At 53.3% G+C, this 13,079-nt stretch overlaps 4 protein-coding genes across 4 annotated transcripts; 3 read left to right on the top strand and 1 right to left on the bottom strand.

The window, feature by feature from the left end:
* Positions 1-572: 572 nt before the first annotated feature.
* Positions 573-3,256, top strand: ALT_6989 (serine/threonine-protein kinase oca2; the record flags this gene model as incomplete). The annotated part of the gene is made up of 4 exons (XM_033558325.2): positions 573-624; positions 688-983; positions 1,085-2,426; positions 2,490-3,256. The coding sequence occupies 4 exons, from the start codon at positions 573-575 to the stop codon at positions 3,254-3,256; spliced, it is 2,457 nt and encodes an 818-aa protein (XP_033414216.2).
* A 964-nt stretch (positions 3,257-4,220) lies between these two features.
* On the top strand, positions 4,221-5,285 carry ALT_6990 (putative mitochondrial carrier protein (Pet8); the record flags this gene model as incomplete). Its single annotated transcript, XM_033558326.2, has 2 exons — positions 4,221-4,277; positions 4,380-5,285. The coding sequence occupies 2 exons, from the start codon at positions 4,221-4,223 to the stop codon at positions 5,283-5,285; spliced, it is 963 nt and encodes a 320-aa protein (XP_033414217.1).
* A 68-nt stretch (positions 5,286-5,353) lies between these two features.
* Positions 5,354-6,058, bottom strand: ALT_6991 (cupin domain-containing protein; the record flags this gene model as incomplete). The annotated part of the gene is made up of 2 exons (XM_033558327.1): positions 5,354-5,473; positions 5,525-6,058. 2 exons carry the CDS (start codon positions 6,056-6,058, stop codon positions 5,354-5,356), a joined length of 654 nt encoding a protein of 217 aa, XP_033414218.1.
* Positions 6,059-6,867: 809 nt separating this feature from the next.
* On the top strand, positions 6,868-12,921 carry ALT_6992 (UBP9-binding protein bun107; the record flags this gene model as incomplete). Its single annotated transcript, XM_033558328.2, has 11 exons — positions 6,868-6,904; positions 6,990-7,068; positions 7,158-8,427; positions 8,476-8,686; positions 8,765-9,723; positions 9,775-9,863; positions 9,919-10,093; positions 10,148-10,392; positions 10,730-11,025; positions 11,087-12,537; positions 12,607-12,921. The coding sequence occupies 11 exons, from the start codon at positions 6,868-6,870 to the stop codon at positions 12,919-12,921; spliced, it is 5,127 nt and encodes a 1,708-aa protein (XP_033414219.2).
* Between the last annotated feature and the right edge of the window lie 158 nt (positions 12,922-13,079).

Raw genomic sequence — 13,079 nt, forward strand, 5'->3', positions numbered from 1 at the left:
ACTCTTGAAAGTGGCTCCAAAACTCCTCTATCCACTGTTCTTACTTACTCTTCTCCCTCTCTTCATTCTCCATTCCCCATTCTCCATTTCAGTGTTTATTCATCCAAGGTAGACATCTCTATTCTACCCAGCAACTACGACTTGTGGATCTGCCTATCTTAATCCTTCGTCGTCTTATCTTCTACCCAGTCCTACTACTTTCAGTCTCATCGTCACCTTTCTTCCCAGACTTGTTCGATTCTTTATCATCTTTCTTTAAATTCAGAGCAGTGGCGATTAATAATTGAACTCCATCCCATTAGGCCCCAACTGGACGGTTGAGTAACAATTGGTCTTCGCCAAAAGTTTTGCTCCGTCTTCCATACGAGGTTTACCTCCCCGCGCTCACTCCTTACAATTCCCACGTTATCTAGCCCTCTACGTCCTGTGCAGGTTGACCCCGCAGGTACAGTCTACAGTCGCAGCAGGAATTACGATCTGAACGACAAGGATTTGTCATTTCAAAGTTTAAACCAACAGGTTCGCGACTGCGGAGGGGCATGCGTTCCACAGCGTGGTTTTGACGAGTCCGTATGACGTCTGGAGCGACCGAGTTTGCCGGTACAACCAAAAACATGGGTCCCGGTAAGCAATGCTCTACCTTCTCGCCTGCACCTCATTCTCTAACGCAGTCAACTTCAATATTAGCATCTCAGTCAGGTCAGGAGCACACCCCGATGGCAACTGGCCAGGCCACGGGTTCGTCCAACAGTGAACATATGGCCAAGGCACAACCGGGTCAGGTTCGATTTTCCACCATCACCGAAGAAATCGAGCCTCCCGACTCTTCAAACGCTCCTCAATCACCCGAACAAGAACCCGCGGTGCCACCAAAGGAGAACGATGATTTACAAAGACTAGCAGAGAGCCTCCAAAGCTCTCAGTTGCAGGAGACTCGGTTGCGAAACTTTTCTTACGATCCCGTTTCTCTTCCTTCGTCAAGGGTATGTGGCATGCGATCGGTCAATGTTGGCTTTCGCGATATTATAGTATCGCTCTACAAAGGCTAGCAGTGGATATAGACTAACACTACGTCGCTTCACAGGTCGCATCTCGAGAGTCAAGCGATCGCAGCGCCCGGGAACCTAATGGCTCCTCGTTGCCGTCTCCCCGTGCTTCTCCGATGCAGTCGCCTCCTCTTACACCTGCAGCTACTAATTCGCGTGAAGCCACACATCAAGGCGTTCCTCCTAACACCAATGCCATGAATAGAACCGCTGCTGCTGCCATGACTCCACAAACGTCGCCTCCAGTAGTGGCTGAGAAAAAAGGGGTACCGCAGAGCGCGCCCTCGTCTCGGCCGTCTTCCACCGACCAACTGTCCAAGCAGATCGATGTTTCGAAAACGTCATCTCATCCCTTGAACGGGCCCAAGCATCGGGCGCAATTCTTTCTCGGTCCCGGGGCTGAACCAAGCTCGCAGGAGGAGAGCCCGCCAATGACACCACGAGACTATACCCCGCCGGGCGCCATTACACCTGTGGGAGAGCCGAACGACCCGTATGCCCGCAGCAAGCGACCGCCTCAGGCTAAGAACCTTGCCCAAATCGATCAAAGATTCATCTTTGGAGGCCGTGACTCCAAACGCCGAAGCCACACCACAGCGGCTTTCGGTCGTCCCGGAACTCCCCGCTCCTCCAGTGCTGGCGACTTGAAATCTAGCGACAAGCGGAGCGGTATCTTCGGCAGCAGGAAAGATCTGCGACAGAGCGACAGTGGTGAAAGCAAACATCATCATGGCCACATGGCGGAGCTCAAGCGATTCTTCAAGATGGGTCACCACAAACATAAGCGAGGCGATTCTCCCTCTTCTATCCCGAAGCGGTCGAGCCGCTCTTCTGGAAAGAGCACGCCCTCAGAAACCGTTCCTTTCGCCGATGACCACGGGCTCAACACCAAATACGGAAAGCTCGGAAAGGTTCTGGGCTCTGGAGCCGGCGGTTCTGTTCGGTTATTGAAGCGCAACAGTGATGGAGTGACTTTCGCCGTGAAACAATTCCGAGACCGTCATTCCTGGGAGACGATGAAGGAATATTCCAAGAAGGTGACAGCCGAGTTTTGTATTGGGTCAACACTGCACCACGGCAACATCATCGAGACACTCGATATCATTCAGGAGGGAGATCACTGGTACGAGGTTATGGAATACGCGCCCTATGACTTGTTTGCGATCGTCATGACCGGGAAAATGTCCAAGGACGAAATCGCATGCTGTTTCAAGCAAATCCTCAGTGGTGTGGCCTACCTGCACGGCATGGGACTGGCGCATCGGGATTTGAAGTTGGATAACGTGGTGGTCAATGAGCACGGCATCATGAAACTTATCGATTTCGGCAGTGCGGTTGTCTTCCGATATCCCTTTGAGAATGACATTGTTCCTGCTTCTGGTGAGTTGTTCCAACGCGGATCTCTGACTTGGACCAGCCTAGCTAACTTGTTTTGTGCTACAGGTATTGTTGGATCCGACCCCTACTTGGCACCAGAGGTGTACGACGAAAAGAAGTATGACCCGCGTCCCACCGATATATGGTCATTGGCTATTATCTTCTGCTGCATGACACTGCGCCGATTTCCGTGGAAACAACCCCGCGTCAGCGACAACTCCTATAGGCTCTTTGTCTCAACACCAACGCCAGGAACCCCCGTCCCGGATGCTGATCCGAAGCGTCACCGCGCCATTAAATCAGCTCCAGACCTGGCGTCTATTGACAACGAGGGCAAACCGGCGCAGCCTGCAGAGGAGAAGAACGGATCAGGTGAGACTTCGGCACATTCGGACTCGGAAAAGAAACAAGCCCCAACCACCTCCACGACGAGTGACGAGAATCGCCCTCCTGAGAGTCCTAAAGATAAGATCAGCGGCAACCTCAGCAAACCGACTCGAACAACGAGCAAGGAAGCGCCGCCTCTCCCAGCTTCAGCGCAGTCATCGAGTCAACGTCAGGAGGTCATCAAGGGTCCTTGGAGGCTCCTGCGTATCCTGCCGCGCGAAAGCCGATATATCATCGGCCGCATGCTCAAGGTGAACGTGAAGGAGCGGGCCACCCTGGAAGATGTTTTGACCGATGAGTGGGTTCGAAACATCCAAGCTTGCCGGCAGGAGGTAACGGGCGAGGTTATCAAAGCTTGCAACCATACCCATGTCCTGGAACCCCCTTCGGCATCGCAGCCGGTCCAGAGCAAAGCCAGCAACAAGCCCAACAACAAGGCCAAATAGGCCTTCCGTCTCGCTTGTCCCTAGAAAATGTTTCTGGTCTTACAGGTGAAATGATTGCTCCCGAATTTTGGATACGACCTGTCTCTACCACCATCCATCTTTCCTCCTTTTATTCACTTAACCCGCCATTACAATAGCCAAGGGCCTCCCATCTGAATTCTATGCCTTCACTTCGCTATGGTGTTGGGTGGAGCTAATACATCCTGTGTCTGCCCTTGCCGCCGTCCTTCTTCTCTGAATACGTGACTGTGCCACGGAGCTTATCGCACTTCTCACCCCCTCACCAGCCTCATCCGTTCTATGTATCATTGTATTGTTGATCTCAGCGTTGGAAAGAGGGCTTAGTGGTTACGTTTACCAGGCGTTGTGGTTTCTTCTTCCTGGGTGGACTGTTGAGCAACACCCGTCTCGTGCAATAGATGTTTATTCGTTAGAGTCTATTTTCCATTATTCTCTTTGCTTGTTGTCGTCAAAATGAGGTTGTGAAGGGGCTGTTAGAGTGTGTCTGGTTTTTGCCAGGAATCCTGTCATTCTGTTTATATTACCAGTGTCTAATTGTGCATTCCCAGAGACAAAGTGGTTAAGTAGATATTATAAATCAAGAAATACCGAATATGAAGGCTGTTCATGAGCTCTTCAAGTGAATGGTTTGTGATGATGATCTTCCAGATGGGCTGTTGACGTAGTTGGCGGAGATAGCGGACTTTATGCCGACTCCCACAGTGGGCGATTATCGGAGATGGTCGAAATCTGGAGCTTCATTTCGACACGGACAATCTCAGTCTCTGCTTCCTGCAGCTTTACACCCTTTTCAAAGCTCATTTTCGGTTATTACCCCCAATTATCATCCTGCAATAACCTTCAATAGATTGGTTAGGTAATTACACAGCACAAACGCCTCTTTGGTCCGACATGTTGAGGTAGAACGTGACTCAGAACTGCAACCTCCAACTTCCTTTCTACCATGGCCCAGCAATCAGAAGCAGAGCCATTGGTCTCCCTATGGACGAGATCCCTGATTGTAAGATTAGTTCCTTTTCTATCCATGTCTCCTTAATGTTATCTGTCAACTCTTCTCCTCCGGTGGCACAGTGCTAACCTCTTCCCTTTCCTGCGCCTCTAGTCCGGAGCAGTGGCCGGCCTCACAGTCGATTGCTCATTATATCCCCTCGACACAATCAAAACTCGTCTACAAAAAGCTAGACACCATGCTCCGAGCACACCAGCGCCCACCCTGTCACTAAGACAAACCATCCGCGGCATCTATGCGGGTCTCCCGTCCGTGCTGTTCGGCTCCGCCCCTTCCGCCGCGTCCTTCTTCATCGTCTACGACGGCGTCAAACGCTCTCTCCTCCCTCCCTCTGGCTCCGACGCGGCCCCCTCGCGCTCCCACATCGTCCTCACACACTCGCTCGCCTCCTCGATGGGCGAGATTGCCGCATGCGCCGTGCGGGTGCCGACGGAGGTGGTCAAGCAGCGCGCACAGGCCGGTCTCTTCGGGGGATCGAGTCTGCTCGCGCTCAAGGACATCCTGGCGCTGCGGCACCCGGACCCGACGGGGAATGCGAAGCGCGGGTACGGGCAGGTCCTGCGGGAGCTGTACCGCGGGGCGGGGATCACGATTGCGCGTGAGATCCCCTTCACGGTGCTGCAGTTTACCATGTGGGAGTCGATGAAGGAGGCGTATGCCAAGCGCGTGCTGGTGCCGTCGTCGCCGGAGTCGGGCGCGTTGAGCCAGGTTCCTGCGTCGACGAGCGCGATGTTTGGCAGTGTTGCGGGGTCCATTGCGGCGGGGTTGACGACGCCGCTGGATGTTATTAAGACGCGGGTGATGCTGGCGCGGCGCGGCGAGGGGGGCGCCCGCGTGCGCATCCGCGATGTTGTGCAGGAGATCTCTGCGGAAGGATTCGGGGCGTTCTGGCGCGGGATTGGGCCGCGAGTGGCCTGGATTGGGATCGGGGGCGCGGTGTTTCTGGGGAGTTACCAGTGGGCGTGGAATACCCTTGAGCGGAAGCGGGAATCGCAATAGATTGTATATCTATATCTGCCGAAGTGTATATGGCAATGTATGTACAGTAGACGGCGCATTGCAGTCAATCATCCATCCTTCTTCAACATCCAGCTCAGCGCCCGGTATTGCTCCTCCGGTAGCAGCCTCTCCATGGTCTGGGGACTCAGAAACTCGTGATCCTCGAATTCAAACCCAGGGACAACAGTCTGGCATGTCAATCGCTCTCTTTACCTAGTATCGACAGTTAGTTTACTTACCTCCGTAATCAACAACCCCTCGCTCTCCCCAGCCCCGGTCTCCGAGGGGTCATCCGGCAACAGATAACAAGCTTTATACTTGCCCCCCTCCACAACCCACTGCATCCTCTCCCCCTTGTCTAGATCCGGACCGACCACAAACGACGTAACAGGCGCGGTGCCATCATCCGCTACCCAATCCGCGTGGATAATGACGTACCGCGCTCGGCCGCGGTGAAGACTGTGAATCGTGCGGCTGCGGTTCAGGTGGAAGAAGCAGGTTGGGGAGTCGGGGGTGAGATAGTAGTAGATTGTTGAGGAGAGGGAGCGGGTGTTGCTGTCAGTGTCGGTGTCGGTGGTGCTTTGGTCTTTGCTGTGTGGATAGGGGATGCGGAGCGGGTGTCGGTCGGTTTCAGTGTAGTAGCCTCCTTCTGGATGAGCTTGGAGATGGAGGGATTGGATGGTTGTTTGGATGGATTTGGATTTGGATTTGGAGGTGGGGGTGGTGGGAGATGGGTGGTAGATTGGTTTGATGGAGGTGATGGGGATGTCCATGTTATCTGAGGTACATGTATAGATGGATAGGTAGAACGAGATGCGTTCGTAGGTGTTTGTTGTTTATAGATACAATTTAATACCTTGGGGTTACACAGCGCCATCAAGATGATATCAGGGTGGATACCAAGTTGGAGACTGTTCTCTGTGCTCTCTCCAGTCATCATGACAGTTGTTTGATGAATGCCATCTAGCCAGTTGACTGTTGAACAGTGTTACACTGCACAGGACTCGAGAGTGAAACGTCAGCTGGGAAGGAATAGACTCGAACATATGGTGAAACAGCAACGCTGGTGCATAGTCTACGCGACAGATCTATCTGTTGCTGGTGTGTTGAGAGACATTGTGGAAATCAGGCTATTATCTAGCAGACTATGGAGACTTAGCATTCTGGCTTACTGGCTAGGAAACATACACACAGACATATTAACAACCAGTTATAGAACACTTTCTTTGTTATCCCGCCTTCTCCTCTCCTCTCCTCATTTCCCTCCAGTCTTAGTTTACTCCTCTTCTTCTCCTACTCCTACCTCCTACCTCTCTCTTACGGTCTTTGAATTGTGCTAGTTTATCCATTAATCTCATCTTCACTCTTTCTCTGTCATCTGTTAATACCATCATCTATGCCCTTAGATGCATCACCCTTAGTACCCCACATTCTCTGCACTCCTTGTGTGATCGTCCCCCCGAGCTGTCCGGCGGATCACCACTAACCAACCACTCCGCAATCCGCATCGTCTCCCCGTCTCCGCAGCATTTGTCCTTGCCTTCCATCATCCTTCTAGTGCATTGGTCTGTCTCCCTGCTGCATGGCACGGAAACCAAGTCATCAGAGGGTCACTTATGGTATGTTCTTTTCCTCGACTTATCTGTCTACCCTCTGACCTGTCGCATTGCGGCCCCCACGGCTTATCTAACTGCGGCTGTTTAGTGCTCCCTCTGCCTGATGCGCCGGGTGGTCACCGACTCGGCGTAAATAGCTTGACCGTTGATGAAGACAATTCTATCCTGTGAGCATGTCCCTATCTAGTGCCTATGATAATTTATGCGAAAGTCCCTGCCGTTGCACGCTGCAGTAGCTGACTGCTGTCCTCCCAAGGTATTCCGCTGGCCGCGATGGAGTGATCTGCTCATGGGATCTCAATCTCCCTCTCTCCGCATCCAAAGCTTCTCCAGCTCTAGGCGCCCAAAAGTCAGGGCCGACTACCTTCAGACATCAAGTGCAGGCCCACAGCCATTGGATCAACGACATCGTCTTAACGCAGAATAATTCGGCCCTCGTTTCGGCTTCATCGGATACCACCGTGAGACTTTGGCGACCACACTCGGAATCTACTGAGCTGCCATCACCGATCGGCAAACATGCAGATTACGTCAAGGCCCTTGCGACGCCCGGAGGTCACTCAAGTTGGGTTGCCTCGGGAGGTCTCGATCATAAGCTTTATCTGTGGGATCTGAATGGTGGCGGTGAGGTTCTCAGCATCGACGCTTGCGGAGGCGAGAGCACGGCCAAGGGTTCTGTTTATGCGCTGGGGGCGGTCTCTTCGGTCCTCGCCAGCGGTGGCCCGGAGAGCGTGGTCAGAGTCTGGGATCCCAAATCTGGAAAGCCGATCACCAAATTCGTGGGGCATACAGACAACATTCGAGACATCTTGATCACTCGCGACGGAGATAGGATCATGACTGCCTCTTCAGATCAGACGATCAAGATCTGGTCTCTCACAGCAGGAAGATGCATGCACACCCTGACGATGCACAACGACAGCGTCTGGTCCCTCTACTCCAACCATCCACAGCTATCGGTCTTCTATTCGAGCGACCGTTCTGGCTTGGTTGCCAAGACTGATACAAGGCACTGCTCGGATGTGGATCAAGGCATTTGTGTCGCAGCGTTGCAAGAAAACGACGGCGTCGTGAATGTGGTCGCTGCCGGTGACTACATCTGGACTGCCACCCCCAAGTCCAGTATCAACCGCTGGTACGATGTTGATACCACTGCCGAGATTGAGTATCCCTCGTCAAGGGGCCCCGCAGGATCTGACGCCGCCAAACCTGAGGAGTCCTTGACCCAGAAAGGTCGGCGGACCAAGATACCGTATGAGTCGATTCTACTGTTGACAAGCACATCGACATTCCCCAAGTCACGAGTACCAGAAGGTACATCCGAGGGCTTGCCGACGAATGGACAGCAGCGCTCGCCCGATCCGGACTTGGACGATGATCTGGATCTCAATCTACCAGTATTTTCCTTACCCGAAGAGACGATAGAGGGCCAACATGGTTTGATTAAGCATTTCATGCTGAATGACAGAAAGCGCACACTCACGCAAGATTCCGCCGGTGAGGTTGTTCTTTGGGATCTTCTGAAGGTAATTCTCTCGCCATCCACCCGACCAGGCTTCTTCTGACCCTTGCAGTGCAAACCAATACAATCGTTCGGCAAGCGCCATATGGACGATGTCGCATCGGAGATCAATACTACAGAGAGCATCGCTCACTGGTGCACGATTGACATTAGGACAGGTCGATTATCTGTCATCCTGGAGCTCAATCGCTGCTTTGATGCCGAGGTCTACGCGGACGAGGCCGACCTCCATGATTACTCACAGATCCGGGAAGATCAAAGGAGTGGGTGACTTTCCTTTCCTCGACCCTCGAATATTCGATTTATCTTTTCTCTTGTCTGATCTGGCTGACCTTAAACAGTAAATCTTGGAAAATGGGTTCTCCGTTGGCTTTTTGCTCCCCTTGTGGACGAAGAGATCAAGCGAGATGAGCAGTACCGTGCGTCGGCCATTGCGAAGGCCGAAGAGTTGGCCAGACAGACCATGTCGAGTGTCACCGCACCGATGGACATTCCATCACCGAATGCAAAGAATCTAGGAATACAGATCCCTTATGATCCATCTTCTCTGCCCATGCGCCCTGGAAATGAGTCGTTTGGAAGCCCTACGACGCCTGGTTTTGGAATCCATCTTGCCACCACTCCAGGTTCTTTGACGTCTTCCATGCTCAACACCCACAACAATCACTTTGGCACCTCGCCGGGTGATGTCGGGGACCATCTGGCGTCGCCTCATACCGACGTAGTGAGGAATTCCATGTCAGACAAATCCGATTATTTCTCGTCTTCGAGACAACAAGGCTCAAATGCGTTGGATGCGACGACACCCGGAGATCCTACTCCAACCGCTCTGCCCCAATCGCCCGCCGAGCCTGATAAAGAAGAGAGGAAGAGAACTGGATCGATATTTGGGAAGAAATTCCGCATGGAATTCCCCAAGAAGTTGGGTAGGACGTCCTCAGAGGTCAAGCCTCAGGTGCAGGAGGAGAAGGCAGAGGAACCGGAAGAACCCTCGGCAGTCAAAGAAGAGAAAGTTTTTGATAGCAATCTGTGCGGTTTCATCGAGAGAATTCGTCATGAATATGATGAATTTCTCGCGGCGAATCCGGGACAGGAGCTCGTGTCAGCCATCACGCCAAGTCCCGATAACGAGACCCCAATGCTAGATATCCCACCTCGTACTGCCGTTTTCATTCAGGAGGAATCGGGAGATACCGCTGTGGCCTCGGATCTCTACAGAGGCAGTGTTGGTAGCATCGGCCAGGAAATTGACAGGCTTGAGAAGTCGATACCCATGTGGCTGGCTGAACTACTCTTGAAGGTGAGATTTCGTCAGCGATTCGGATTTTGAAACATGGCTAACCCTTGGTAGAACCAAGTGCCTGTCAAGGAACCCGTCAAGATCGCCTTTATGCTGAAACCTTATGACGACCTGCTGCCCCCCGTATCCAAGCCAGATCTGTATGTACAATTTCGGGGATTCTGTTGTGCTCTGCTAACAATATACCCTCTGTAGGTCGGTTCCTAACGGTAACGGTGTCAACAATTCTCGGCTGAATGCGAACCGTATGCTGCGTGCGAAGAAGATCCTCGCTTACGTGGCGGAAAGAATTGACCCTTCATACTCCGAAGAGCCGCAGGAAGGCGCACTGAAGCCGGAAGAGTATCTGGAGCTCTACTGCCAGAAGATGGTGTGTACATTTCGATGCAAGGCGACTTCGTACCGCATTGCTAACTTGAACCAGCTCATCCCACCCAATATGACTCTGGCAACCATCCGCGCTCACATCTGGCGATCATCCGGCGATATGGTTCTCTACTATAGAGCCAACGGAAAGAAAGAGATACCAATGCCCGGGTCAGGTAGAGAAGGCGATCAAGGCAGTCAGTCGGCCGACGCAACGAATACGCCACATCTGTCGGAGACAGCAGGCATGGCGAACGGGGATGGAGAAAGCGCTCAACCCAGCAGTGTCCATTCTCAGACAGCGTCAGGATCTGCTTCCGTGTCTATCCAAAACTCGTGAACTCTACGACTGGTTGTGCCGTTTAGGATGCAATCTTATGAGGCATTGAGGCCGAGAGCCGTGCTCCGTCTTTTTTTTCCCTCTTTAACCTTCTCTGTCATATTATTCTCTGTGTCCATATTGCACATCCGGAGTTTGGGATCCGTCTTTGCTACCGCCGTGGCCTCTTCTGGGCGGGCTGTTGTGGGATTGTTGTGGGTATGGCCTGCTCCAGACGTGTAGAACACCATGTACTCGATTAATGAGATTAGCGATTACAAAAATTCTAGTGGATTGATGTGATTCCTGATGTGTTTCAAGCGTAAAGGTCTTCGACGCTCACAAAGCGACCAAATATATTTCGTCCGCGGACGCCAAGAACCACCACTACTTTCTCTTTCTGACATCTTATCTTTTCCAGCAACATCAACAACACACATCATCCCTTCAGTTTAGCCAGAATGATAAATGGCTGCATCATGTCTCTCCAGACAACTTTCTCACAAAGAAATCACAGCCTCCCAGTTTCTGGAGCATTTCCAGCGAGCATGGTGCGAGTCGCGTCTCTCCTGGGGCGGACGACAGGCCAATCGCCTCATCCCTCGTAACCTGGGTATGTCAGTTCGCATCAGCGCTGAGCAATCACGGCCGCCGAGTTGTATTCTAATTATTTGACAGGCTTGGCCGTCAGCGGCGGCGCAGACTCTATGGCTCTTGCTTATCTCTGCAAACAACTACAAGAACAGAACCTCGTAGACGGGTTGACCGTCACAGCCTTTGTCGTCGACCACAAAGCCCGAGAGGAGAGCAGCCGGGAAGCCCGAACTGTAGCTACATGGCTGAGGGATATCGGTAAGCCAGATGACGATCCTGCCAACAAGCGGTGGGCTAACAGCCACTCAGGCCTACAAGCACAAATTCTCGAGCTTGAATGGCCACAGGGCAGCAGTGTCTCCGCGTTCGAGACCCATGCCCGACGTCTGCGCTTCCAAGCCCTCGGCATAGCCTGCCGAGACAGACGCATCAGCGCCCTCCTCATGGGCCATCACCAGGATGACAACGTCGAGACGACCCTCTGGAGACTATGTTCCGGCGCCCGAGGTGCCGGCCTGGCCGGTATCCCGCCCATCGCCCGGATCCCAGAGTGTCATGGTCTCTACGGAGTCTCGGAGAGTGGCTCGTCGACGGTCCTCCGCCCTCGCGACGACAGAGCAGGCGCACCATCTACTCTCGTCGTGGACACGACAGCACCGCAAGTCGACGACAAGGACGAACACAAGCAACCAGGCTTCCCCATGGCCACCGGCGGTATCTTCCTCTGCCGGCCGCTCCTGGCTTTCCCCAAGGCCTCCCTCCTCGCAACCTGCCACCAACACCGCATCCCCTATGTCTCAGACCCGACAAACTTCGATCCAACACTCACCCCGCGCAACGCCATTCGCAGCCTCCTGTCCCCCTCTTCACCCCCACTCCTCCCGCGCGCCCTACAGGCCCCTTCCATCCTCTCCCTCATCAAATCAAGCCACGCCCTGATCGAAGACGCCATCGCCCACTCCAACAACCTACTATCGCAATGCCATCTTCTAGACTTTAACGCAAGCACAGGGACAATGCTCATCCGATTCCCCAGCTCGCAGACGCAGCCGCAATCGCAACTGCCCACCCGCACCCACACCCCTCACTTCCAAAACCAAATCCAATCTCTCACCCTCCGCCGCATCACAGAACTCATCTCTCCACACCCGCACAACCACTTCCCCCTACCTAGCTTTGAGAAGTTCACCGCAGAAGTATTCCCCTCCTCATTCTCGTCGTCAAAACCAACGAACCGCCTCCCCTTCACACTGGGCGGCATCATGTTCCACCCCCTCCAACCCACGTCCACCTCTACCTCCAATCAAAGCAACCATATCGACAATGAAAATACATGGCTCCTCACCCGCCAACCATACATGCGCAACCGCGCCCTCTCACTAACCCTCGACCTCCCCGGCCCGGAATCAGAGGACATCTACTCGCCCTGGAAACTATGGGATAATCGGTACTGGGTGCGCGCCGCCGTAGTCCCGGACAAGGGAGAACGAGACCCCGACGTGCATGCGCATTACACGCAGTCCGAGCTCGATGGGGTCCGTCGGTGCTATGATGCGGAAGGGTTGTCTCTGGTTGTGCGGCCGCTGCGACAGTCCGATTTGCAGGCCATTCGGGGCATGGCTGATGGACAGGGTCGTGGGAAGAAGCAGCAGCATCCGGCTTTGGCAGCGCTGCTGAAGCGCCTGGCGCTCGAGGCTCCAGGGCAAGCTCGCTTCACTGTTCCTGTGCTGGTTGTTCAAAAGAACTCTGGTGGCAATGCAGACCAAGTGCCCCTGGCGCTTCCCACGCTATTTTGCAGGTTACTTTCCGCTTCTCAAGCGCAAAGTCTACTTCAAAGTTCAATGCCTTGGACCGTACGTTGGCAATGGATGTACAAGATGATCGATCAGGATCCTCTCAAATTGATGGGTTGGTTATGAAATCTTGCGCTATCTGGACTATACACATACATAGGCTCTCGTTTAAGGTAGCTTTACCTAGTCCGGAGAATGAGTGAGAGGAAACCACCGAAGGCTACATTAAGCATATTACATGGGATATTCTCCGTGCGGCTGAGTTAACGATGGTTGCCGAAGCA

Source organism: Aspergillus lentulus (genome assembly GCF_001445615.1).
Source record: "Aspergillus lentulus DNA, contig: Alt12, strain: IFM 54703, whole genome shotgun sequence".
NCBI classification, from domain to species: Eukaryota; Fungi; Ascomycota; class Eurotiomycetes; order Eurotiales; family Aspergillaceae; genus Aspergillus; species Aspergillus lentulus.